This window comes from Halichoerus grypus, chromosome 4, assembly GCF_964656455.1.
Source record: "Halichoerus grypus chromosome 4, mHalGry1.hap1.1, whole genome shotgun sequence".
NCBI classification, from domain to species: Eukaryota; Metazoa; Chordata; class Mammalia; order Carnivora; family Phocidae; genus Halichoerus; species Halichoerus grypus.
In genome coordinates this window covers 117093756-117113231 of record NC_135715.1, presented here as the reverse complement: position 1 = coordinate 117113231, position 19476 = coordinate 117093756, and the positions used below count along the sequence as shown (strand labels likewise).

Sequence of the window (19476 nt, the reverse complement as noted above, 5' to 3'; positions counted from 1 at the left end):
TTGGAGAGTCAGGGATACATATGAAACTTTCCTTTGTTTCTTTTGAAGTAGGTAAAATGTTTGCAGAGAGATGGTAGAAAATGTTGCTAATGAATTTAGAGTGGTCTGGGGAGTATACTGATGCATCCTCTTGGAAAATTATAAGTTAAAAGGAGAACTATGTAAGAACCCAAAGTGGCTGGCCTCTAGCTTTTCAATATTTTGTAAGTGTTCCTGATTATGTTTTGAACACTCAAATTTCTCAACAAATGGCTATATTTATGTAGGGGCCACTCTTGCCCTACTTGCATGCCATTTTTCACACACTTTTAACTGAAATCAGTGTGAATTCTGTATGCATAAGGGATGTATTGAAGATGCAGGATCATTAATGCTATATTGTTGCATACTATTTTTCATATGCCTTACAATATTTTCTGGGACGTTATTAAAATGAAAACATTTTATTGCCAAAATAAATCTATGTTGTTACTTCTTATTTGCATTAACAGTAGAAAAATAAATAATGTAGCAAAACATATATTGTATAGTACAAATTATAAAAGATATATATTTTGCCAATAATATGAAAATAGATTGAGGAGAAAGAAGCACATTTGTTATAGCACAAACTTATAACAAAATCCACTGTTAAATTTGGCAGTCATATTTTTTAAAAGTATATAGATTTAGTTCTAAGTTTTATCAGATTTATTTCATCTACCATCTTTTTAACTTGCTGCTTGATACTTTTCCAGCAATTTACTTCATAGCCTTGCAATCTGTGGATGTAATTTATTTTATTTTATTCCCTTGCATAAAATTTATTAAATGTTATTTTGTGATAAGACTCATACTATATTTACTGTTCTTATTTCTGCTCCTTCAGTAACAGCTACAAAAAGTAATGGCAAATGAGCTCATAGGGCTCCTCTAAATTTTGGACATGTTTGAAATGTTTTATATTTTTCACAGCCTAAAGTCAGAATGATAAATAAAGATGTCCCAACAACAACAAAAAAGTAAAGTATTTAGGGATTCTTTAATTTGTTTTTTATTGAATACTATTTTGAAACATAAGTTAAAGCCATTAGCTGTTTTGTTTTTGTTTTTTTGAAGGGGTGGCGGGAGGGAAAAACATAATTTTATTAAAACTAAAAATAAATAAGGCAAGTTGATGTAAAAAGATTTTACCAATTATTCTCAGGCTGTTGATATCCCAAGCTATTGCTATATCTCCAGGTACAAAGTGGAAAAAAAATATTGCCTTTGTCAAATAATTTTTTCCTTTCTTTAAATTTTAGTTATATATTTTAATAATTTACCCCCTTTTATTTTTCTTATATAGGTAAATGTGTAGCATTCTACAAGGCATGCTGGGTAAAATATACTATGCAAATGTATACAGTGCTGCATGTTTTGTTCTCCCTCTGCTTTAGTGGCTTTAAAAAGAAAAAAAATGTGTTGTTATTTTTGTGAACAAAAACATTTAACAAAGAAAATGCAGAGTGCATGCATAGAGCATCCTAATTTCTATGGATTTGTTTTATGGAATTTAAATGTGTACAAACCAACTGCATTAATTTTTTCTTTTATATAATAAATGAGAAAACACTGAAACCAGCGTTATACCTCTCTTTATATTATTGTAGAGGTATGTTCCTATACCTCTTGCAGGAAAAAAAAGTCTAAACATTTACTCTCACGACACAGATTCAATTAAATGACGATTTCCTGAATACTCTGCTAGGTGCTATGAGTTATTACAAAAGAGTATTATATTTGGAAGAGTGTGTAAATTAAATACACACACCCAAAATAGACTATATTAAAATATATGTGCAAATAGGATCAAATAAAATATAAAAAAAGAAACTAGATAAACTAGAAATCCCTAAATGATTAATGTAGGAGTTATCAGAAGTTTCCAAAGGTATCCTGTACCCATAAGCATTCCATGGATTGCATATAACTTATGACTTGATATTTCATGTGCTCAGTGTCAGGTGACCATGCTATGACTTGATTGGCATTTGACTTTTCTCTCATTGCAGTGCACAAGAAGTTCAAAAGAAATGTGTACTATGTTGATTATTATCATTGCATTAACATTACACAGTGATTTACTGCAGCCAAGTTATTTCACAAACATTATCTCATTTAATCCATTTGACCATCCTGGAACATAGACAAGGTATAGATTATTAGACCCAACTACAAATGAGGAAACCAAAGATCATTGTAACTTTTCTCTGCAAAGTACTTTTATCATAAATACATGTATCAAATGCTTTTAAGCTGGCATACAAAACAATGCCAGGAATACAGTAAATGTTGACTGAATGTATGATACTTCAGTTATTGGAAAAATATTATATAGGGCTGTCCTATCTTTTAAGGCATTTCAACCAACAACCTGAAACTCCCAAATAGAAGAATTGCAGCTCAATGCAATGACTCTGTCAACCTGGCCATATGCCTGAAGCCACCTCTCTGGTCATCAACACATCTCTTCTACTAGGATGGGTTGTGGAGAAACATCCTGTTGTCCTGTCATACAACATGCAGATTAGTACAGTGGTTAGACTGTAGGCTATAACTCTTGCCTGTCTTCAAAGCCTAGAGCCAGCAGGAACCAGCTATGAGTTTGGAGCAATCACTTGACTTGCCTGTACTTCAATCTGTTTTTGTAGAGCAATTTTCCTTGTGGTTACAGGTCACAGTCTCTTGTTTCTTTGCATGTCCAGTAATTTTGTTATTGGATTTGAGATATTGTAAACTTTCCATTGTGGATGACTTGATCTTGTATTCCTCTGAAGAATGCTGGACTGGTTTTGACAGGCAGTCGTAGATGAGTTTGAGCTGTCAAGATTTGTTTTGAAGCTCCTTTAGGACTGGTCTAGAGTAGGACTTTTTTCTTAGGCTAATATAGCTCCTCTTCTAAGGTATCTGGGGTATCTGCTGAATGTCCCATATATGTAGTGAGTACTCTTCACTCTGACTGAAGGGAACTCCAAATGATTCCTGGCCCTTCGTGAGCTCTAGGAATTATGATGTTTCACAGCTCTCTGGTATTTGTTTTTTTCTTAGAAATTGTTATTGGCCAGCCCCGAGGGGTTTCTCTACAGGTACAGGTTGATATGCAAAGACTCACTGGCTCAACCTAAGTGGGTTTCTGGAGCTTTTCTCTGTATAGCTCCCTCCTTTCAGCTGCTCTGCTTCACAAATTCTAGTTACCTTGATCTCTTCAAACACTGATCTACATCTTCGACTCAAGGAGGCTGCTATGCTAGACTCAATTTGAGTTCCCAGCCCCTGTCACTGGCTAGGAATTGCCTCCAGGCAGAAAATCCAGGTAATGGTTAGATTCATCTCACTTGTGTCTCTTATCAGGGATCACAATCCTGTGCTGTGTGTTGTCCAACATCTGAAAACAGTTGTTTTCTATATTTCGTCCAGTTTCCTATTTGTTAATGATAGGAGGGTAAGTCTAGACCATCTACTCTCTCATACCTGGAAGTAGAAGTCTCTTTAATGACATTTTGCACACTACTATAATCATGGATAAATTAGTCTTTAAAAAATTTTATAAGGAGTCTGTTTTCACAAATAGCTTCATACCACTCAACAAACATTTCCAATTACTTCTATAGTAGTTCCAAATCTGTATTCCATCCCTAGATCCTATACTTGGACAATATTGCATTAGGCAAATTCCCCTTTTATGGCACTTAGAAAATAATCTGGGAGACCAAGCCCTTACTTCGCAAGTTAATATGGATACAACAACTATTTAATAAGTGGACAGAGATATGTGGGGAGTTTGCAAAATGTCTTAGAGCTGCTAAAAGCACTACCTGCAGTGTGCAAGAATGGAAATATTATAGAGTTGATGTAAATTAGTTATGCAAACAATACTGTTGTTTTTCTAAACAGCCTAGAGGGTACTTTATTATGTAAATATAAACATAACATAAAATGGATTAATATAGTAATTTTCTTTCCCTTCATATGTCTCCTCTAATTTTGGCTTTTCAGCCATAAGCCCCGAAAAAAATCAAAGGACTTTTTTCTTGCACAGTTGTTCAGAAAGAGACAGGTTTTAGTCATCAATATTGCCCTCTGCTTTACAGGTACAAATTTTCTAGCTCAGTTAAGAATTGTAGATTCTCAGGGTCTTACTTGTATTTTTCTATATATGGAGATAAGATATTTTATGGCTAGTAGATGTGGGGTGAAAATATGTAGTTTATTGTTGATTTCGTTTAATTCCATTCAGCTTTTGAGGATGGAGTGTCAGAAGAATCCAAAATGCCTTTTATAGCTTCCCCACTTCTTTCTTTCTCTTCCTTTTTTTACCAAGGTTCAGGAGAATAGAAGGGGATGGAGCTGTTTCTGATTGATTTCTTTGTGAAAGAGAAGTGACCTTAGTTTCTTTTTTCCCATTTCTTGCCTTTAACAAGACTAGAGACTAATTATCAGATTATCTGATGAATCAAAGAAAGACCTTAGAGACAAACCCATTGCTTTTCCATATGTGAAAATAGAGGCCTAGCCAAAAAATAATACATGGAAGTAGAACTCTGTCTGGTATCACCTGACCTAATGATTCACTTCTAGTTTTCAACTAGATATCCCATAGCAGAGGGTTGATTAAATACACTGTGACACTTGCATAGCATGGGACATAGCTATTCTAGGTGTACAGGCAAGAAGACTGAAAGGGCAGAGAAAATATTTGACCAGCTGTTTAACCAGTTTGGAATAATAGAAATTGCAGCTGGAAAGGCTAGTTGGGGCCATATTCTGGAGAAAAAGGAGTATCTAAGGTATTTGGACTCTCCTGCTCAGTTTTATTGGCCACCACAGATTTTTTAATATAGGAGGAACTTGATCAAAAGCGTTGCTTGGGGCAAGATTGACTTGAAAGTGGAGGGAGATTGGAGAGGGAAGAGCCCTGAGGTACAAAGACTTCATAAGGCGACCGCTGTTAAGTGATTGTGTAGATAATACCACTGGCTTCAGCTGGATGTCAGGGGCAAGCGGTTTGAGAGAAACGTAAAGCTTCCCTCATAGAACCCCAGGTCTTTGCGGGGCAAGACGTGGAACTTTCGGTGTAGTGTGTATGAAAGATGGGGGATGGGCACTAGGCACTCATTTAACATATTTCCATTATCGAGGAAATGCAGGGAAAAACAGAAAACTGGCGAGGACGTTAAAGCAAGCAGGCAAGGGCGATCTGTCACAATCGCAGCCCGTACTACCTCGAGCCCGGGCTCAGTCCCGCAGCCTGCAGGTCACCTAGCTATACACACGAGAGAGCCAAGCGGGCGCCCTTCCCCAGGCTCCGCCCCTCCGGCCGCGCGCCTGCGCCCTCGCGTACCATCCGTCTCGCCTTTCTCCTGCCCCGCCCGCGTGCTCGCCACCACCGCAGCCGCCCGAGAGGAGCTGGGGGAGGACGGTGGCCCGCGAGGCTCGTCGCAGACAACGCGGCGGCGATGTCCGCGAGCCAGGCGAGTGCCGCGGCGGCAGCGGCGGGGCCTCGCACGCGGCAGGGCGCCCTGGCCTTCGGCCTCCCTCCGGTTCCCAGGAAGCGAACTGGCGGCCAGCGCGGGAGCAGCAGCAGCAGAGGCGGAGGCTCCGGCGCGTCTCTCGCCTCCCCTTCAGCCTGAGCCGGGGGAGGTCGGGCGGCCCGGGTGGCTGGAGGGGGGGTCCGCTGCCCAAGAATGGGAATTCTCTTCACCAGGATATGGAGACTATTCAATCACCAGGGTGAGGGGCGCGGGCCGAGGACGTACGGGTGGGGGAGAGGGTCAGCCCTGGCTGGCTGGGTGTGTTGGGGGGTAGGGGGGTGGTCTCCGAATACTTCCGGATTGTGGGCGGTACGGTCGCGCGGCCTCTCCGCGCTGGATCGGGGCTGCGTGGATGCGGGCCCGGGGTCCGTTCAGTTCCCACTCCCGAGTTCGGGAATGGTTTTTTTGTCTTAAGGGACCTTCTTGAAAAATCCATTCTGCAAATGCACCCATTGCTCGGATTTCGATTTGGAGTCGAAAAGGTTTCTTGCCCCACGTCGGAAGTCCCTGAGTGGCACGGCCTGGCCTATCCTGTAGCCCCTTTTCCTCCAGCAACTGGGTTTGGACACCACGGAGAAATGCTGGCTCTCGGGTGAAGGTTATAGGTCATGACCCGAGCCGCAACACTGAGCGACGGAGGGTTGCAGAATGCGGAAAACAGGAGGAATCGCTCTTGTTGAATACACCTCAGGTTTATGAGCCCTCCCTGCACCTCCACCCCCCACTTTGGGGAGACTAATGCATCCTGATTGGTGATAGACCGCTCTCCTTTTCCCATATTTATATTTGTGTGTAAGGTTAAGCTTAAGATCATATTTGTATTGATTATTTAAGTAGAAGGTGTTTTGGGGGGGCTGGATTAAAAATGTGTTTCACTGAAAGCATTTGAAAACTTGCCATATGAAACATTTGTTAATATAGGTAACTAGCAAGTTACCTATATTACCATATAGGGATGCTTAAGTTCATCTGAATTCAAACACTGCCTGGAAATGCATATCAGGTTTATTAAAATTTGTTACAAAATGAGTGTCTAAAACTGAGGAAAGAGGATACAACTTTAACAGAAAGACTCCATAGTCATTGAGATACAGTATAGTTAGTGGTGTTCATTTGTTTCTTTTTTAAGTCAAGTTGGGTGATTTATCATTTTTTGCTGTCAGTAACTTGGTTTGCTGTTCTCTCTTGGGTAAGCTGGGTGTTGGTGTCACATCCCAAAGTTTTCCAATAAAGACTTAAACGAGTGATGGCATCTATTATATACAGCATATCCCCACTTCTCCTTCATGACCCAGCTGCTCCTGTAAGATGATGGGAAGGGAGCAGAACTAAACTTGTGATTGCTTGTGTATCTAAAAAGAAAAAAAAAAAAAAAAAAAAGATGGTAGTGTAGATCACATGATGCTCTGCGGAAGAGTAGTATTTCAAATGATTTTTCTGATACGGGGATTTTTCATAAAGTGCAGAAAACCAGTTCTAAACTGCACTGTCTCTGGCGAGCTTTTCTGTTGGAAGAGGAGAAGTGAGACCCAGTCATTTATTTGGGTCTAGATGTTCTCAATGTAGAACACCAGGGATCTTAACTAAGTGACTGTGGAGCCTACAGATCTTGAAAAGGTAATCTCTAGGTCTCAAGAATGAAAACTTACATTGCTGTAAAATTGGTGGTGTTAGTAGTAGATAGGATCTATTCTAGTTTTAAGCTCCATAATTTTTGTATTATTTTTAGTGAAGCTCTGCTATTATTATTAGTATTTCAGCTCTGCTATGAGATTTATATTGCTTGTTGATTGAGTTCTAGTCTTGCAAGAAAAATGAGGTATCTCCACTTTCTGTTTCAAGTCAATGATAAAATTATTTGTGTCTGTAACTTAAGAGGGAATTAGAGCTTTGCCAACAGCTCCTTGCAGGTAGTAAATAATGAGAGTGCTATTGCATCGTTACTACTAAAAATTGCTAATAGGGTGTTCATGTTGCCTGTATTTTGTGGTTATTTTTGACTGGACACCTATTTCAGTGTTGGGAACTAATGGAGTTAAGTTTTAGAAATTTAGATGTCAAAATATTGTGAAAATGTGCGTAAACTATTCTGCTAGATGATGTGGTTGTCATCAGTAGGGTCACTTTTCAAAATATTCACTATTAAATCTAGTGTCAGATACTTGGTGGTCTTTTGGTTCTTTTAAATTGGAAATACAAGTATCTTATATATATTTTATATATGTCAGATATATCTTGGGTGCTTTATTTTCCCTTCAGAAGATATATAACACAATCCTATGTCCTTTTCACATAAACTCTTGGAAGGAAGAATTTAGGGGATTGCAGAATTGGCCATCCTGATGAAACTTAAACCATACCATATCTCTTTTTTCTGAAACACCTTTAGAATAATTTCAGTTTAAGCATAGCTTGGTCGAGTGCGGTGCAAGCTAATTGTATACTGCTCAAACTTGAAAAACCAGAGGTTGCCTTTAGGTGATATTTGAATTCAGTAGATTATAAACTTTGTTCTAGATGCTGTTGTATACGTTATTTAAAGAAAAAAAAAATGTTTCAACAGTTCTTAGTAGCTATTCTTGCCCTCTCAAAAGAGGAAAATGAGGTTCCAGTGGAGGGATTTTCCTAGGCCATGTGACTAGTAAATGCCAAATTAAAACACTGAAGAAATATGTTGCAGATATTGGTCTTATTAAAGAAGAGACTGGTGGGGCGTCTGGGTGGCTCAGTTGATTAAGCGTCCGATTCTTGATTTCAGCTCAGTTCATGATCTCAGGGTTGTGAGATGAAGCCCGATGTAGGGCTCTGTGCCAGCTCTGTGCTGGACGTGGAGCCTGCCTAAGAGTCTCTCTCCCTCTGCCTCCTCCCCCGAAAAAAAAAAAAAATACATAAAATAAAGAAGAGATTGACATAATTTTTTTCTTTGATTTTCACCCACCCTGTGGTTTCTCAGTTACTAAACTATAAGTCCTTATTACATTAGGACTTTGAAGAGTTGCCACTTGTGTCTTTTATTTTATTTATTTATTTTAAAGATTTTATTTATTTATTTGACAGAGCACAAGTAGGCAGAGCAGTAGGCAGAGGGAGAGGGAGAAGCAGGCTCCCCGCCGAGCAGGGAGCCTGATGTGGGACTCCATCCCAGGACCCTGAGATCACCACTTGAGCCGAAGGCAGACGCTTAACCGACTGAGCCACCCAGGCACCCCACCACTCATGTCTTTTAATATAGAAGGGCTGTGATCAGCAGTTTATTAAATATTTTTGAGCACCTGTTCGTGCCAGGAATTGTAGGTGGTGAGGATAAAGCAGGGAACAAAACACACAAATCGTCCCTGCCTTTATGGAGTGTTCATTCTAGTGTGGGGAGACAGAAAATAAGCTAACTCCATCTCTATAGAAAATAACAGCAGTTAACATTTGCTGACTTATGCAAGGTTAGGGTCTAAGTGTTTTACACAGTTTAGTTGATTTAGTCTTCACAACAACCCTATGAGGAAGATTTCTCCCCATTTTACAGGGACAAAGAAACATTAGGTAACTTGTTTAAGGCTCTGCAGTTAAAAGAGATAGACCTGGGATTTTAACCAAGATCATCTAGTGCCATGGTTAGTGTTCTTTAAAAACAAACAAACAAACAAACAAAAACTGTCTTTGTATAAGAAGGATTCACGTTAGCTCAACTTAGGTAAACTATGAATAAGTTGTGAAATTTCCTTATTGATAAGCCTGTATTGTTCTTCTGATTGGTTTTTAGGAAAAGAGTAAGTTAAGAATGAATGTTTGAAGCTGCCTGTGCTGCTGGAGCCTGGTGCTGGGAAAGCCACCTCTGCTGCTGATTTTTGTTTTTTTTTTTTAAATTTTATTTATTTATTTGACAGAGAGAGAGACAGCGAGAGCAGGAACACAAGCAGGGGGAGTGGGAGAGGGAGAAGCAGGCTTCCCGCGGAGCAGGAGCCCGATGTGGGGCTTGATCCCAGGACCCTGGGACCATGACCTGAGCCGAAGGCAGACGCTTAATGACTGAGCCACCCAGGCGCCCCTGCTGCTGTTGTTTTTTATTGTATGGGAGTTCAGATATGTAGAAGAGTACATACTGAAGCTCAGTAGCCAAAGGGTTGGACTATGACAATAAAATTTAGCTCCAAAATCATCCTTCTTGCAAGCTCTGTGGGTATGGAACTGGATCCTTTAAATATTTTTCTGTTGCCAGCTGGCACAACATTCAGCTTTATCAGTAGACAGCATTGGAGGGACATTGCAGGAGGAAAGTTTCTCTTCCTGGGTACAGTGTGCTTTCAGCAGGTTCTGCCCTGCTTTAGGAGTGTGAACACCTTCTCTAGTGGCTGGCTCCTGCACTGAATAGTGGTTAGCAGCTGCCTGCAATTTCTAGCACCCACTTCAGTTGATTTCAGCGTGGAGGCCCTCCGGCAAAATACCTCTCAATGACGTTTTCCCCAATACCCTAGAGGGAGAATTTGCAGCAAGATCCACTGGCCAAGTCCCCACGAGCTACTTCTTGCGCCATTCAGTGAGCCACAACCAGGCCCCAACAAGGTCCGCATTTCAGTCCTGGGAGGTGGGAAGAAGCTCTAGCTCAGCCCCTAATTGTAGTGGATTCTCCTTACATTTGTCAGTCCCATACTCTTTAGAGTTATTTTTTTTAGCCAATCCCTCATTACTTTGATCCTCTTTAATAGTTATTTTCTTTATATTAAACTTTGCAGATTCAGATTATTGTGTGGTTTCTCTTTCCTGATTGCATCTCTAATTTTGTCGTGTCATTGCTTTTCATTCAGCAACCTCTTAGTGCGAAAGAGAAGTTGTTTTTTTCCTGAAACTTCACTACCATTGTTATAAATAGCAAGTTAGTTTTCCAACTTTTTTGTTGATGATACTTTTAGATTTTGAAAATTGAATTTTTAATACAAAGTGACTCGATCAGATATTGCCTTTCCAATCTTTCTATCTTCCAGATCTGATTTATTTCTTCATACTCTATTAAGCACATGTTTTATTCCAAGCTCTGTGCTAGGAACTGGGAGAATGATAGAGAACATGACAAATGGATTTTTTGCTCTATGTAAGATAAAATTAGGGTTTCATATAGTTTGGATATGAGGTGAGGATGAAGAATCAGGATGACTCTCAATTTATCTGCCTTAGTATTTGTGGTTTTTGACTTTGGTGTGATTCACAGAGATAAAAGTCCTCCAGGATGACAGTGACATCTTTTCTTTTAATTTACTGACTGGTAGTTGGAGGAATATATATATTGACTTTTAGAACCTGGCAATGAATGGAACTGGTAGGCTGCCTGGATGAGTCGAAAAGAAATGAAGCGGGGAAACAAGGAACATTTTCATGACAAAACAGTAAAGTATTGATTGGGAAACTGAAGCCTAAATGATAATTCAGAATTCATTCCAAGCATTGTAACAGTGGGTAGTTGTTTGGGCTTCTCTGAATATAATTGTAAGAATGCTGTGCCATAGATACTCTAAAAGAAAAATCATACTAAACACTAAACCTGTAATGAATCACATGCATCAAAGAATTGGAATAGCTAAAAGTTTTATTACATTTGCCCATAATAACATTATCTCTTAGTATGCATGTTATATTTTAGGTTTTGTGGAGTATTTGTTTTGAAGTGCCTTATAATACTTTTTGGCTACAAATTTAGGTTTTGTATAGAATTCTGTTCCATCTTGGTAATGGGAGGAATAGGCTGGGCTGGTGAAGGAGCCTAAGGACTTCCAAAGGAAGTTGATACAGTATTAGAAAGTCTGAAAAATCTAACCCTGTTTTTGGTAGTAAACTGGCTTTTTACCATGAGGTTGGCACCTTTATCTTTGAGCCTATTACACACCGTAACTGACTGAGCCACCCAGGCTCCCCTCTTTCTTTTCAGTTAAAAATACTTTAACCTCCTATGTTCAATTTATATTAGTTTGCATTCCTTTGATGGACTTTAGAAACCTATTTATGTCTTAAGAGTTTGGTGAAATGTTTGCATATTTATGCATTTTTGGTGACAAAAGAATTTAATGAGTTTGTAAAATGAAATTGAAGGGGGGGGGAGGTTTCCAGTTTGGAGAATGGTATGACCTACTTTATTACTTCCCCTATCACCATCTTTGATGCTCTTTTTTCCTGTTTTCCAACATGCCAGACAATTCTCATCTTGTACCATCCACCATACCTTCTCTCCCCAGTGTGCTTTCTTAATTTCTAGGACTACTGAAGAAAGACTTTTAATAACAGTTTAAATCTTTATCCCTCACAGGTTATGTTATCTAATTTCAGCTTATTGATTCTCTAGTTCATCCTATACAGTGGCTGTAAAAACCCCGTCCTATCCTCAGCAGGCAACTAACTTGTGTTAGGAGAAGATAGAATCCTCTGGTATGAGCCTCTTCTGCCATGTGCTTTTTTTCTCAGGCTACGTCTGTGTTATTGTATAGTGGTTGTGTTCACAGCCGTTTTATCTTGCTTATCATATTCATCTTATGGTCAGTTATGATAAAGAATCTTTCTGGGGATGCCTGGGTCGCTCAGTCAGTTAAGTGTCTGCCTTCTGCTCAGGTCATGATCTCAGGGTCCTGGGATCGAGCCCCGCATGGGGCTCTGTGCTCAATGAGGAGTCTGCTGCTCCCTCTCCCTCTGCCCCTCCCTCCCTCTGCCGCTCACACATGTGCACTCTCTCTCTCCCTCTCTCTCAAATAAATAAATAAAATAAAATTTAAAAATCTTTCTGTAGAATTTTTTTGTCTAGTTAGTCCTTCGTTATACAAGAGGTAGAAAAGTACTGTATTTGGGATCAGGAAATAAGTCCTATGGTGTATGGCTAAAATAAGGAGACTGCTTTAAAAAACAAAGCCAGGTAAGTTTTCACCCTAAGAACTATCATTTTAGAAGGCCAGAGAGTTTTTCCACTGCTATGTCTGCTATTACTCAAAATACATATTGAAACTCCTTTTAGAATTTCCTTCGAGACAAATCTTTAAATCATTATCATTTAGGGATCATACCTCATTTAACAGCAAAAAGATAGCACTCATATTAGCTATCTTTTACTTCGTTATGGCTGAGATAATATCAAGTGGCTCTTGTCTCCCTTTAAAATCAAAATCATCTTCAGCAGTTAAAGGGTTCTGCCACCATTGGGAATGCTCCAAAACAGTGTACCTCAGGCTCTGAAAGCAGTTACAAAAGAAGAGTAGCAGAATACTTTGAAAAATGGTCGCATGGTTAGAATAAAAGTTTAACCTCTCTAAGTGATTAAGGACTTTGTAAGAGACAATGCTTTTGTTTGTATTTGGGGTCTCTGTATGTGTTAATTTGTACACACACACTTTTTTTTAGTCATTCTTTATAATTATTTATCATAGATTCTTGCCTATATTTGTATCGTTTGTTTTTGCTCCTATTAATTTTGTACTGTTTTTAGAAAGGTATTTTTTTTTTTAAGATTTTACTTATTTGTTTGTCAGAGAGAGAGAGCACAAGTGGGGGGGGGCGGCAGGCAGAGGGAGAAGCGGGGCTTGATCCCAGGACTCTGGGATCACGACCTGAGCTGAAGGCAGAAGCTTAACTGACTGAGCCACCCAGGCGTCCCTAGAATGGTATTTCTCACATTGGTCAGAGTAATTGTATTTTCTTTCTCAGTGTTGGCAAGTCTGTCTAAATTTAGTCCTATAGCTAATACAATACAAAGGGGGTTACAAAATGGTATTCCAGAAACTAAAAATAGCTGACATTTTGAGAATGATATATTTTTTAAAGATTTATTTATTTGAGAGAGAGAGAGAGAGAGCGAGCGAGCACGGGGGAGGGGCAGAGGGAGAGAATCCCAAACAGACTCCTACTGAGTGCCCCTGAGAATGATATTATCAAAAATTAGTATTCAAGTAGGAAGCAAAAAACTTTTATCCAAGTCAGAGATCAGGGTATAGCATGATGTGAATTCTGCCTAATTAATATGTATAGGTGCTTGTATTAATAGAACTGAAGAAGAGATATGCCATCAAAAGAAGAATGCTTAACGTGGGGACATAGAAAAATAGAGTTAAAGAGGCAAAACTGCCATGCCATTGGAAAACTGCAGGTGCGGGGCACCTGGGTGGCTCCGTCTGTTAAGCATCCAGCTCTTGATTTCAGCACAGGTCATGATTTCAGGGTTGTGAGAACGTGAGATCGAGCTCTGCATTGGGCTTTGTGTTCGGCAGGGACTCTGCTTGAGGATTCTTTCTCTCCCTCTCCCTCTGCCCCCACCCCCCTGTGCACTTGCTCGCTTGCTCGCTGTCTAAAATAAATAAATCTTAAAAAAAAAAAACAACTTTCCAGGTGAAAAGATGCCTTGCTTAAAGAATTCAATAGTCTGGCCCTAATGCAGGTATGGCCCTAATGTGAAGATGGACTTATCCAGTCACTACAGCCTATAAAATAACTGCCTTTGATGGGATTCTGTGTTCTCCAAGTAAACCAATTTTAATTCAGCCACCCTATTACTCTTCCTTAGACTGCACGGTCAGGTAGTTGTGAACATTTGGTCTCATTGTATGTTACTCATTTTGGCATTCTTGTTTACATATTAGTCACTTCTGTGAATTGCCTTCTGTGAGTCCTGTCTACTCTGAGTAGCAGGATTGAGTTTGTGGACCTAGGAGATGAAGGGCCATACACTAGGCAAATTCACCAGAGAAATGTCACCCAGTGAGGCCTTTTGGTGGTCATTCAACTGAACTTACCTTAGCATGCCCTCTATATGTTATTAACCCTTTATTTAAAATAAGTATCATCTTTGTATTTGATCATTTTCTCAGTTCCTTTACCCTAGTCATCCCTAAAGATTAAAGAGTGGGCCCTGCATCTTTAAAATTATTTTTAAGAACCTATATGGGGGAAATGTGGTCATGTCTCTTTAGAACCCTAGTGGTTCTAAGCTGCTTGCCCTTTCTTCAAAGAGATGAGTGATTGGATAAAATGGATTGTATTAAAATTTCCTATTTACTTGATCTTCCTATTTTTGTATAATAGGAGGTATTCCCCTCCAGGGTAAATGACAACTATTTGGAAAACCTCTACCATCCGATTGAAAAGGCTTTTCTTAAAGATATCCTTACTGTGACGTGTTATAATCCTCTATTTATTTATTATTTATATTTATAATCCTCATTTATTATTTATAGGGTAAATATGAATTATTTCAACATTTATTGAGTACCTTGTGCCAGGAAAAGTTGTAGTTACTGGGATTATGAAGATGATTAGCATGTGATCTATACGCTGGAAGGGTGCCTCATTAAGCTTTGAAGATTAGTGTATGTGTAAATAATTATGATAAGTGCTATGTTAGAGGTATTGTGGAAAAGCATGAGAAAGTGATTTTGGGGGGAAAACTAAATTTAAAAGATTAGTAGAAATTCCCTAAATGGAGAATTGGAGAAGATAATTCCAGCTCAAGGAAAAACTGAGTAGAGGTAGGAAAATGTTTGCTGTGAAGATATGTGGCTTATGTGGGGAGAATGGCTTGAATTTCAGCTTAGACACCTGCTGGTAGTGGTGAGAGATAAAGCTGAAGCCTGGTCAGTTATGGCTGTCTTTATTTACTAGGCTGAAAACGTGTGTCTTGTCTTCCTGTCAAAATGGAGACCTGTCATTTATTTTTTATTTATTTATTTTTTAGAGAGAAGAAGAGAGGGCATGCCCAAGTTTGGGGGGGGGTGGCAGAGGGAGAGAGAGAATCTTAAGCATGAAGCAGGCTCCACATGGGGCTCAGTCTCACGACCCTGAGATCATGACCTGAGCTGAAATCAAGAGTCAGGCACTTCAACTGACTGAGCCACCCACGCGTCCCCGCAGAGCCATCATTTAACTAAGAGTGGTGTTAACCAGCTTTGTAGTGTAGAACAATTACTGTAGAAACAGTAGAAAGGTGGATTGGAGACAGTCCACCTAGGGAAGGTTTTACAGTAAGAAATGAGAAGGGACTACAACTAGGACAGTCAGAAGGAGGCAGGTTCAGGATATATTTTTGAGGGGGAATACATAGAACTTGGTGACAAATTAGATGTTGGGGTTGAGGGAAAAACTGAATAAATTCCAGGGGCATCTGAATTCGTGGTAATGTCATTAAGCAAATTAGTTAGGTATGATAGATTTAGAAAAAGATTTGAATGTTGGGTTTTGGATATGTTGAGTGGCACTGTGTCTGTCCACTAGATAGATTGGAGTTTAGGAGAGATTTGGGAACATAGATTAGGAGCTCTCTCTCTTGGTGGTTGGCACTACTCATGTGCTATCTTAATCATTGTACAACCCTGAAAGATAGGTATTGTTGTCCCTCCCTGTTTTATAGTGAGGAAACTTAGGGTTAGAGAAATAAGTTATCTGCCCAAGGTCACATAATTATAGATATTTTTTCCATAGTGCTTGTGTTATCTACTGCTGTGTAACAAACCACTCCTAAATGTTGTGACTTAAAGCAATAATTTTTAATTATTTCTCATGGTTCTGTGATTTGACTGAGCTCAGCTAGGAAGTTCTAGCTTGGGATTCTCATTTGGTTGCAGTTGGCAGCTAGAACTAGAGTCATCTATAGCTTGACTTGGCTGCATATCCAAGATGGCTGCTTTATTTGTGTGTCTGATGTCTCAGCTGGGATGGCTGGAAAAGCTAGGGGCAACCATGGGGTGATCTCTCCCCACAACGTCAGACCACACAATTAGTCTAGGCTTTCTCACTCATCTATATAGTGGTTTTGGGATAGTAGGACTTGTTACATGGTGTCTGGTTTACTCCAAGGAGAGTTGTCCAAAAGAGCCAGGCAGCAGCTGCAAGGTTTGTAATGATCTAGGCTTGGAAGTCATGCAGCATCACTTCAGTTATATTCTGTTGGTTAAAAGTGAGTCATAGGTAGGGGGGTGGGAGGGATGGGTTAGCGTGGTGATGGGTGTTAAAGAGGGCACGTACTGAATGGAGCACTGAGTGTTCTTTGCAAACAATGAATCATGGAACACTACATCAAAAACTAATGATGTAACGTATGGTGATTAACATATAATAAAAAAAAGAACAATTAATATATCCACAAAAAAAAAAAGTCATAGGACCCCTTAGGTTCACAGGGGGTCAGGAGCAAGGGAAGACTATAGGGGGACATGAGTATCCAGAGGCCATCTTTGGAAATGAGCTTCTTCCACACACTGCTATCTTTGGAATAGTTTTTGGATAGCATAGAAATAGATGGGTCCTAAGAATGCCTTGATAAAATGTGAAGAGAATGCAAGAAGACAGCTCTGGGAAACAGATGTTTTTGAAGGAAGACCCAAGGAAGAGGAGTCAGTAGGAAAAAAAATATCAAGAGATAGAGGAAGAGAACTTAGAGAAAGTGGTGCCGGGGCGCCTGGGTGGCTCAGTCGTTAGGCGTCTGCCTTCAGCTCAGGTCATGATCCCAGGGTCCTGGGATCGAGCCCCGCATCGGGCTCCCTGCTCCGCGGGAGGCCTGCTTCTCCCTCTCCCACTCCCCCTGCTTGTGTTCCCTCTCTCTCTGTGTCTCTCTCTGTCAAATAAATAAATAAAATCTTTAAAAAAAAAAAAAAAAAAAAAAAGAAAGTGGTGCCATAGAGGCCAAGGTGGGGGCGGCGGGTCACTGCCACCATAACCATACATCCTTAGATTTGGTTGTTAGGTTAGAACAGGTGTATTAAATGTACTCAGATAGTTTCGATCACCTATGATGGGACCTGGCCTTCTGCTACCAGATTTAAAGGCTGACCTTTTTTTCCTTCTCATTTTATTCCACTTTACCCAGTTGATGCCTAAATTTCACAGTTAGAACTTAAATGGCCTAGTCTAGTGTGAAACATTTACGCTTTAAGTCATTTTTAAATTGTGGTTACATTTGGGATACTTTAGTGAGAGTAGACTTCCATAGACTAGAAAGAATATAGTGTTTCTGACTTCCTAAAAAGGTGAGAGTTCTCTGTGTAGAATGAGAGGGTGGGAAGGTGAAATTAATGGCACACTTCTGCTGGTCTTGCTAGGATATTCTTTTGAGTTCCAAAAAAGTAAGAAGTGCCATGCACTGAACTATAACATAGCTGGAAAGAATGGATAAAATAGAAAATTTAAAAATTTTTGTTTTTAATTAAATGCTGGTGTTTTTTTTATTTCAGAGCACAAAGTTATCATTGTTGGGCTGGATAATGCAGGGAAAACTACCATCCTTTACCAATTGTAAGTATTAACTACTTTAAATTTTTTTTTTTAACTGTTCACAGTTATTTTTTCTGCCTGGGTGATACTTGATTAAAGCAATAAAAAAATTATATGGAACCTAAATTATTCTGTAAGAAGACAGGTTGACTATAAACCAGGAGCCAGATTTAAGCAACTGTTTCAAGAGAACTAGGAATTTATATGACATAGAGCATGCTCACTTTTTTTTGCTTGTAGAAAGTAGAGAAATACTGTTTATTTGGTTCTGGGAATGAATCTAGAGTATTTAAGATAGTTCACTACCTAGTCCCAGCTCTCTTTAAACCCTTAACTCACTCTTACGAGCTAGCAGAAAGGGCCATTTGGGTATGAATATAAAAACTCATGCTGATTTATCCCTTAATTGAAAAATGTTCAAACAATCTTGCTTCCTTGCTAATTGTAATATATTTGAACTTTTTTCCCCCCAGTTCTATGAATGAAGTTGTACATACATCACCTACAATAGGAAGTAATGTAGAAGAAATCGTGATTAATAATACACGTTTTCTAATGTGGGATATTGGTGGCCAAGAATCTCTTCGTTCTTCTTGGAACACTTACTATACTAACACAGAGGTAATGTTTCTTAATATACTAAAACTTCTATGAACAGAATGCTTGGGAAACATCTTCTAGATGTGAACTCTTATAGTTAATCTTTTTGAAATAGCCCAGTATGTTAATAAAAGTAGAGTTTAAACATAGTGGAATCTTTGATTCCCTCTTTCGGTGTCATTGTGTAACTACTGTCATTGAACCTCTGTAGGGAGAATTGGAATGAGGGAGTAATTGATTAGTCTGATTATGTATTGATCCCACAACTTGTCTTAAGTAGTTGTTTTTATAGTGAGTTCCATCTCATAGTTTGTCATTTCATTTCTCTCTTACTATTTATTTTTGTAGGCATAGAGAAAATCCTAGTTAAATGAGAGGGTCCTGGAGGATTGAATCCTGGCCAAACTTTTACTATGTATGTTCTTTAATGCAGCACAATTGCACATAAAAGAATTCTTTTTCTTTTTGGTTATAAAGCAATTTAGACATAATCATATGTTTTTATTTACATGTTATTTCCCAAGAGGAAATTTCAGACCTATGACGTTTGAGAGCTTCATTGTACCGATTTTATAAATTGAAAGGCTGTGACAATCATTTTTGTAGTGCTGATTATAAGGTAATAAAACTCCAAATGTGTATAAACATGAATATTATGTTATTAAGACACTATTAAGTGTCTCTAATGAGTTGATCCCCTAAAACTTCACTAAGCATTTGATCATGTTTTTTGGAAAAGGGAAGGTGTATATGGCTAGTATGTCTATGTATAATGCTGCAGGTATCAAACTTATGACAACATCTTAAAAATTAACAGTTTTATTAAAATGCCTTGGAATAGAACCGGTCTTATAGTAATAAAGCCACATATCAGTAAGTATCAAGTGAGAGTAGAGGTAAAGTAGCAGTTCTCAGCCATCTGCCGTATTGTTAATGAAATCTGAAAAATAGAAAAGACCCTGCAAATTACCAGTGGTTTATCTGGAAATGAAAAGCTAGATCTAAAAAATAAATAGTGCATGTTAATTATAAGCAGTCAAAGTTAGCCTGATGGCATTACCTGTGCCATCATAAAGTGACCACTTCTGCTCCTGTTTCCCTA

General features: G+C 39.0%; 1 protein-coding gene across 2 annotated transcripts in view; it reads left to right on the top strand.

Moving 5' to 3' along the window:
* The first annotated feature begins 5390 nt into the window (after positions 1-5390).
* The window catches only part of ARL5A (ARF like GTPase 5A), a 32544-nt gene continuing 18458 nt past the window's right edge, over positions 5391-19476 (top strand). For both annotated transcript variants that reach the window (XR_013447140.1, XM_036074687.2), the window contains exons 1-3: positions 5391-5751; positions 17735-17795; positions 18248-18395. Coding sequence is in view for 1 of the 2 variants with exons in the window: in XM_036074687.2 (XP_035930580.2) it covers positions 5706-5751; positions 17735-17795; positions 18248-18395 (255 nt within the window). In the remaining variant the exon portion in view is untranslated. The remainder of the gene's footprint in view (positions 5752-17734; positions 17796-18247; positions 18396-19476) is intronic.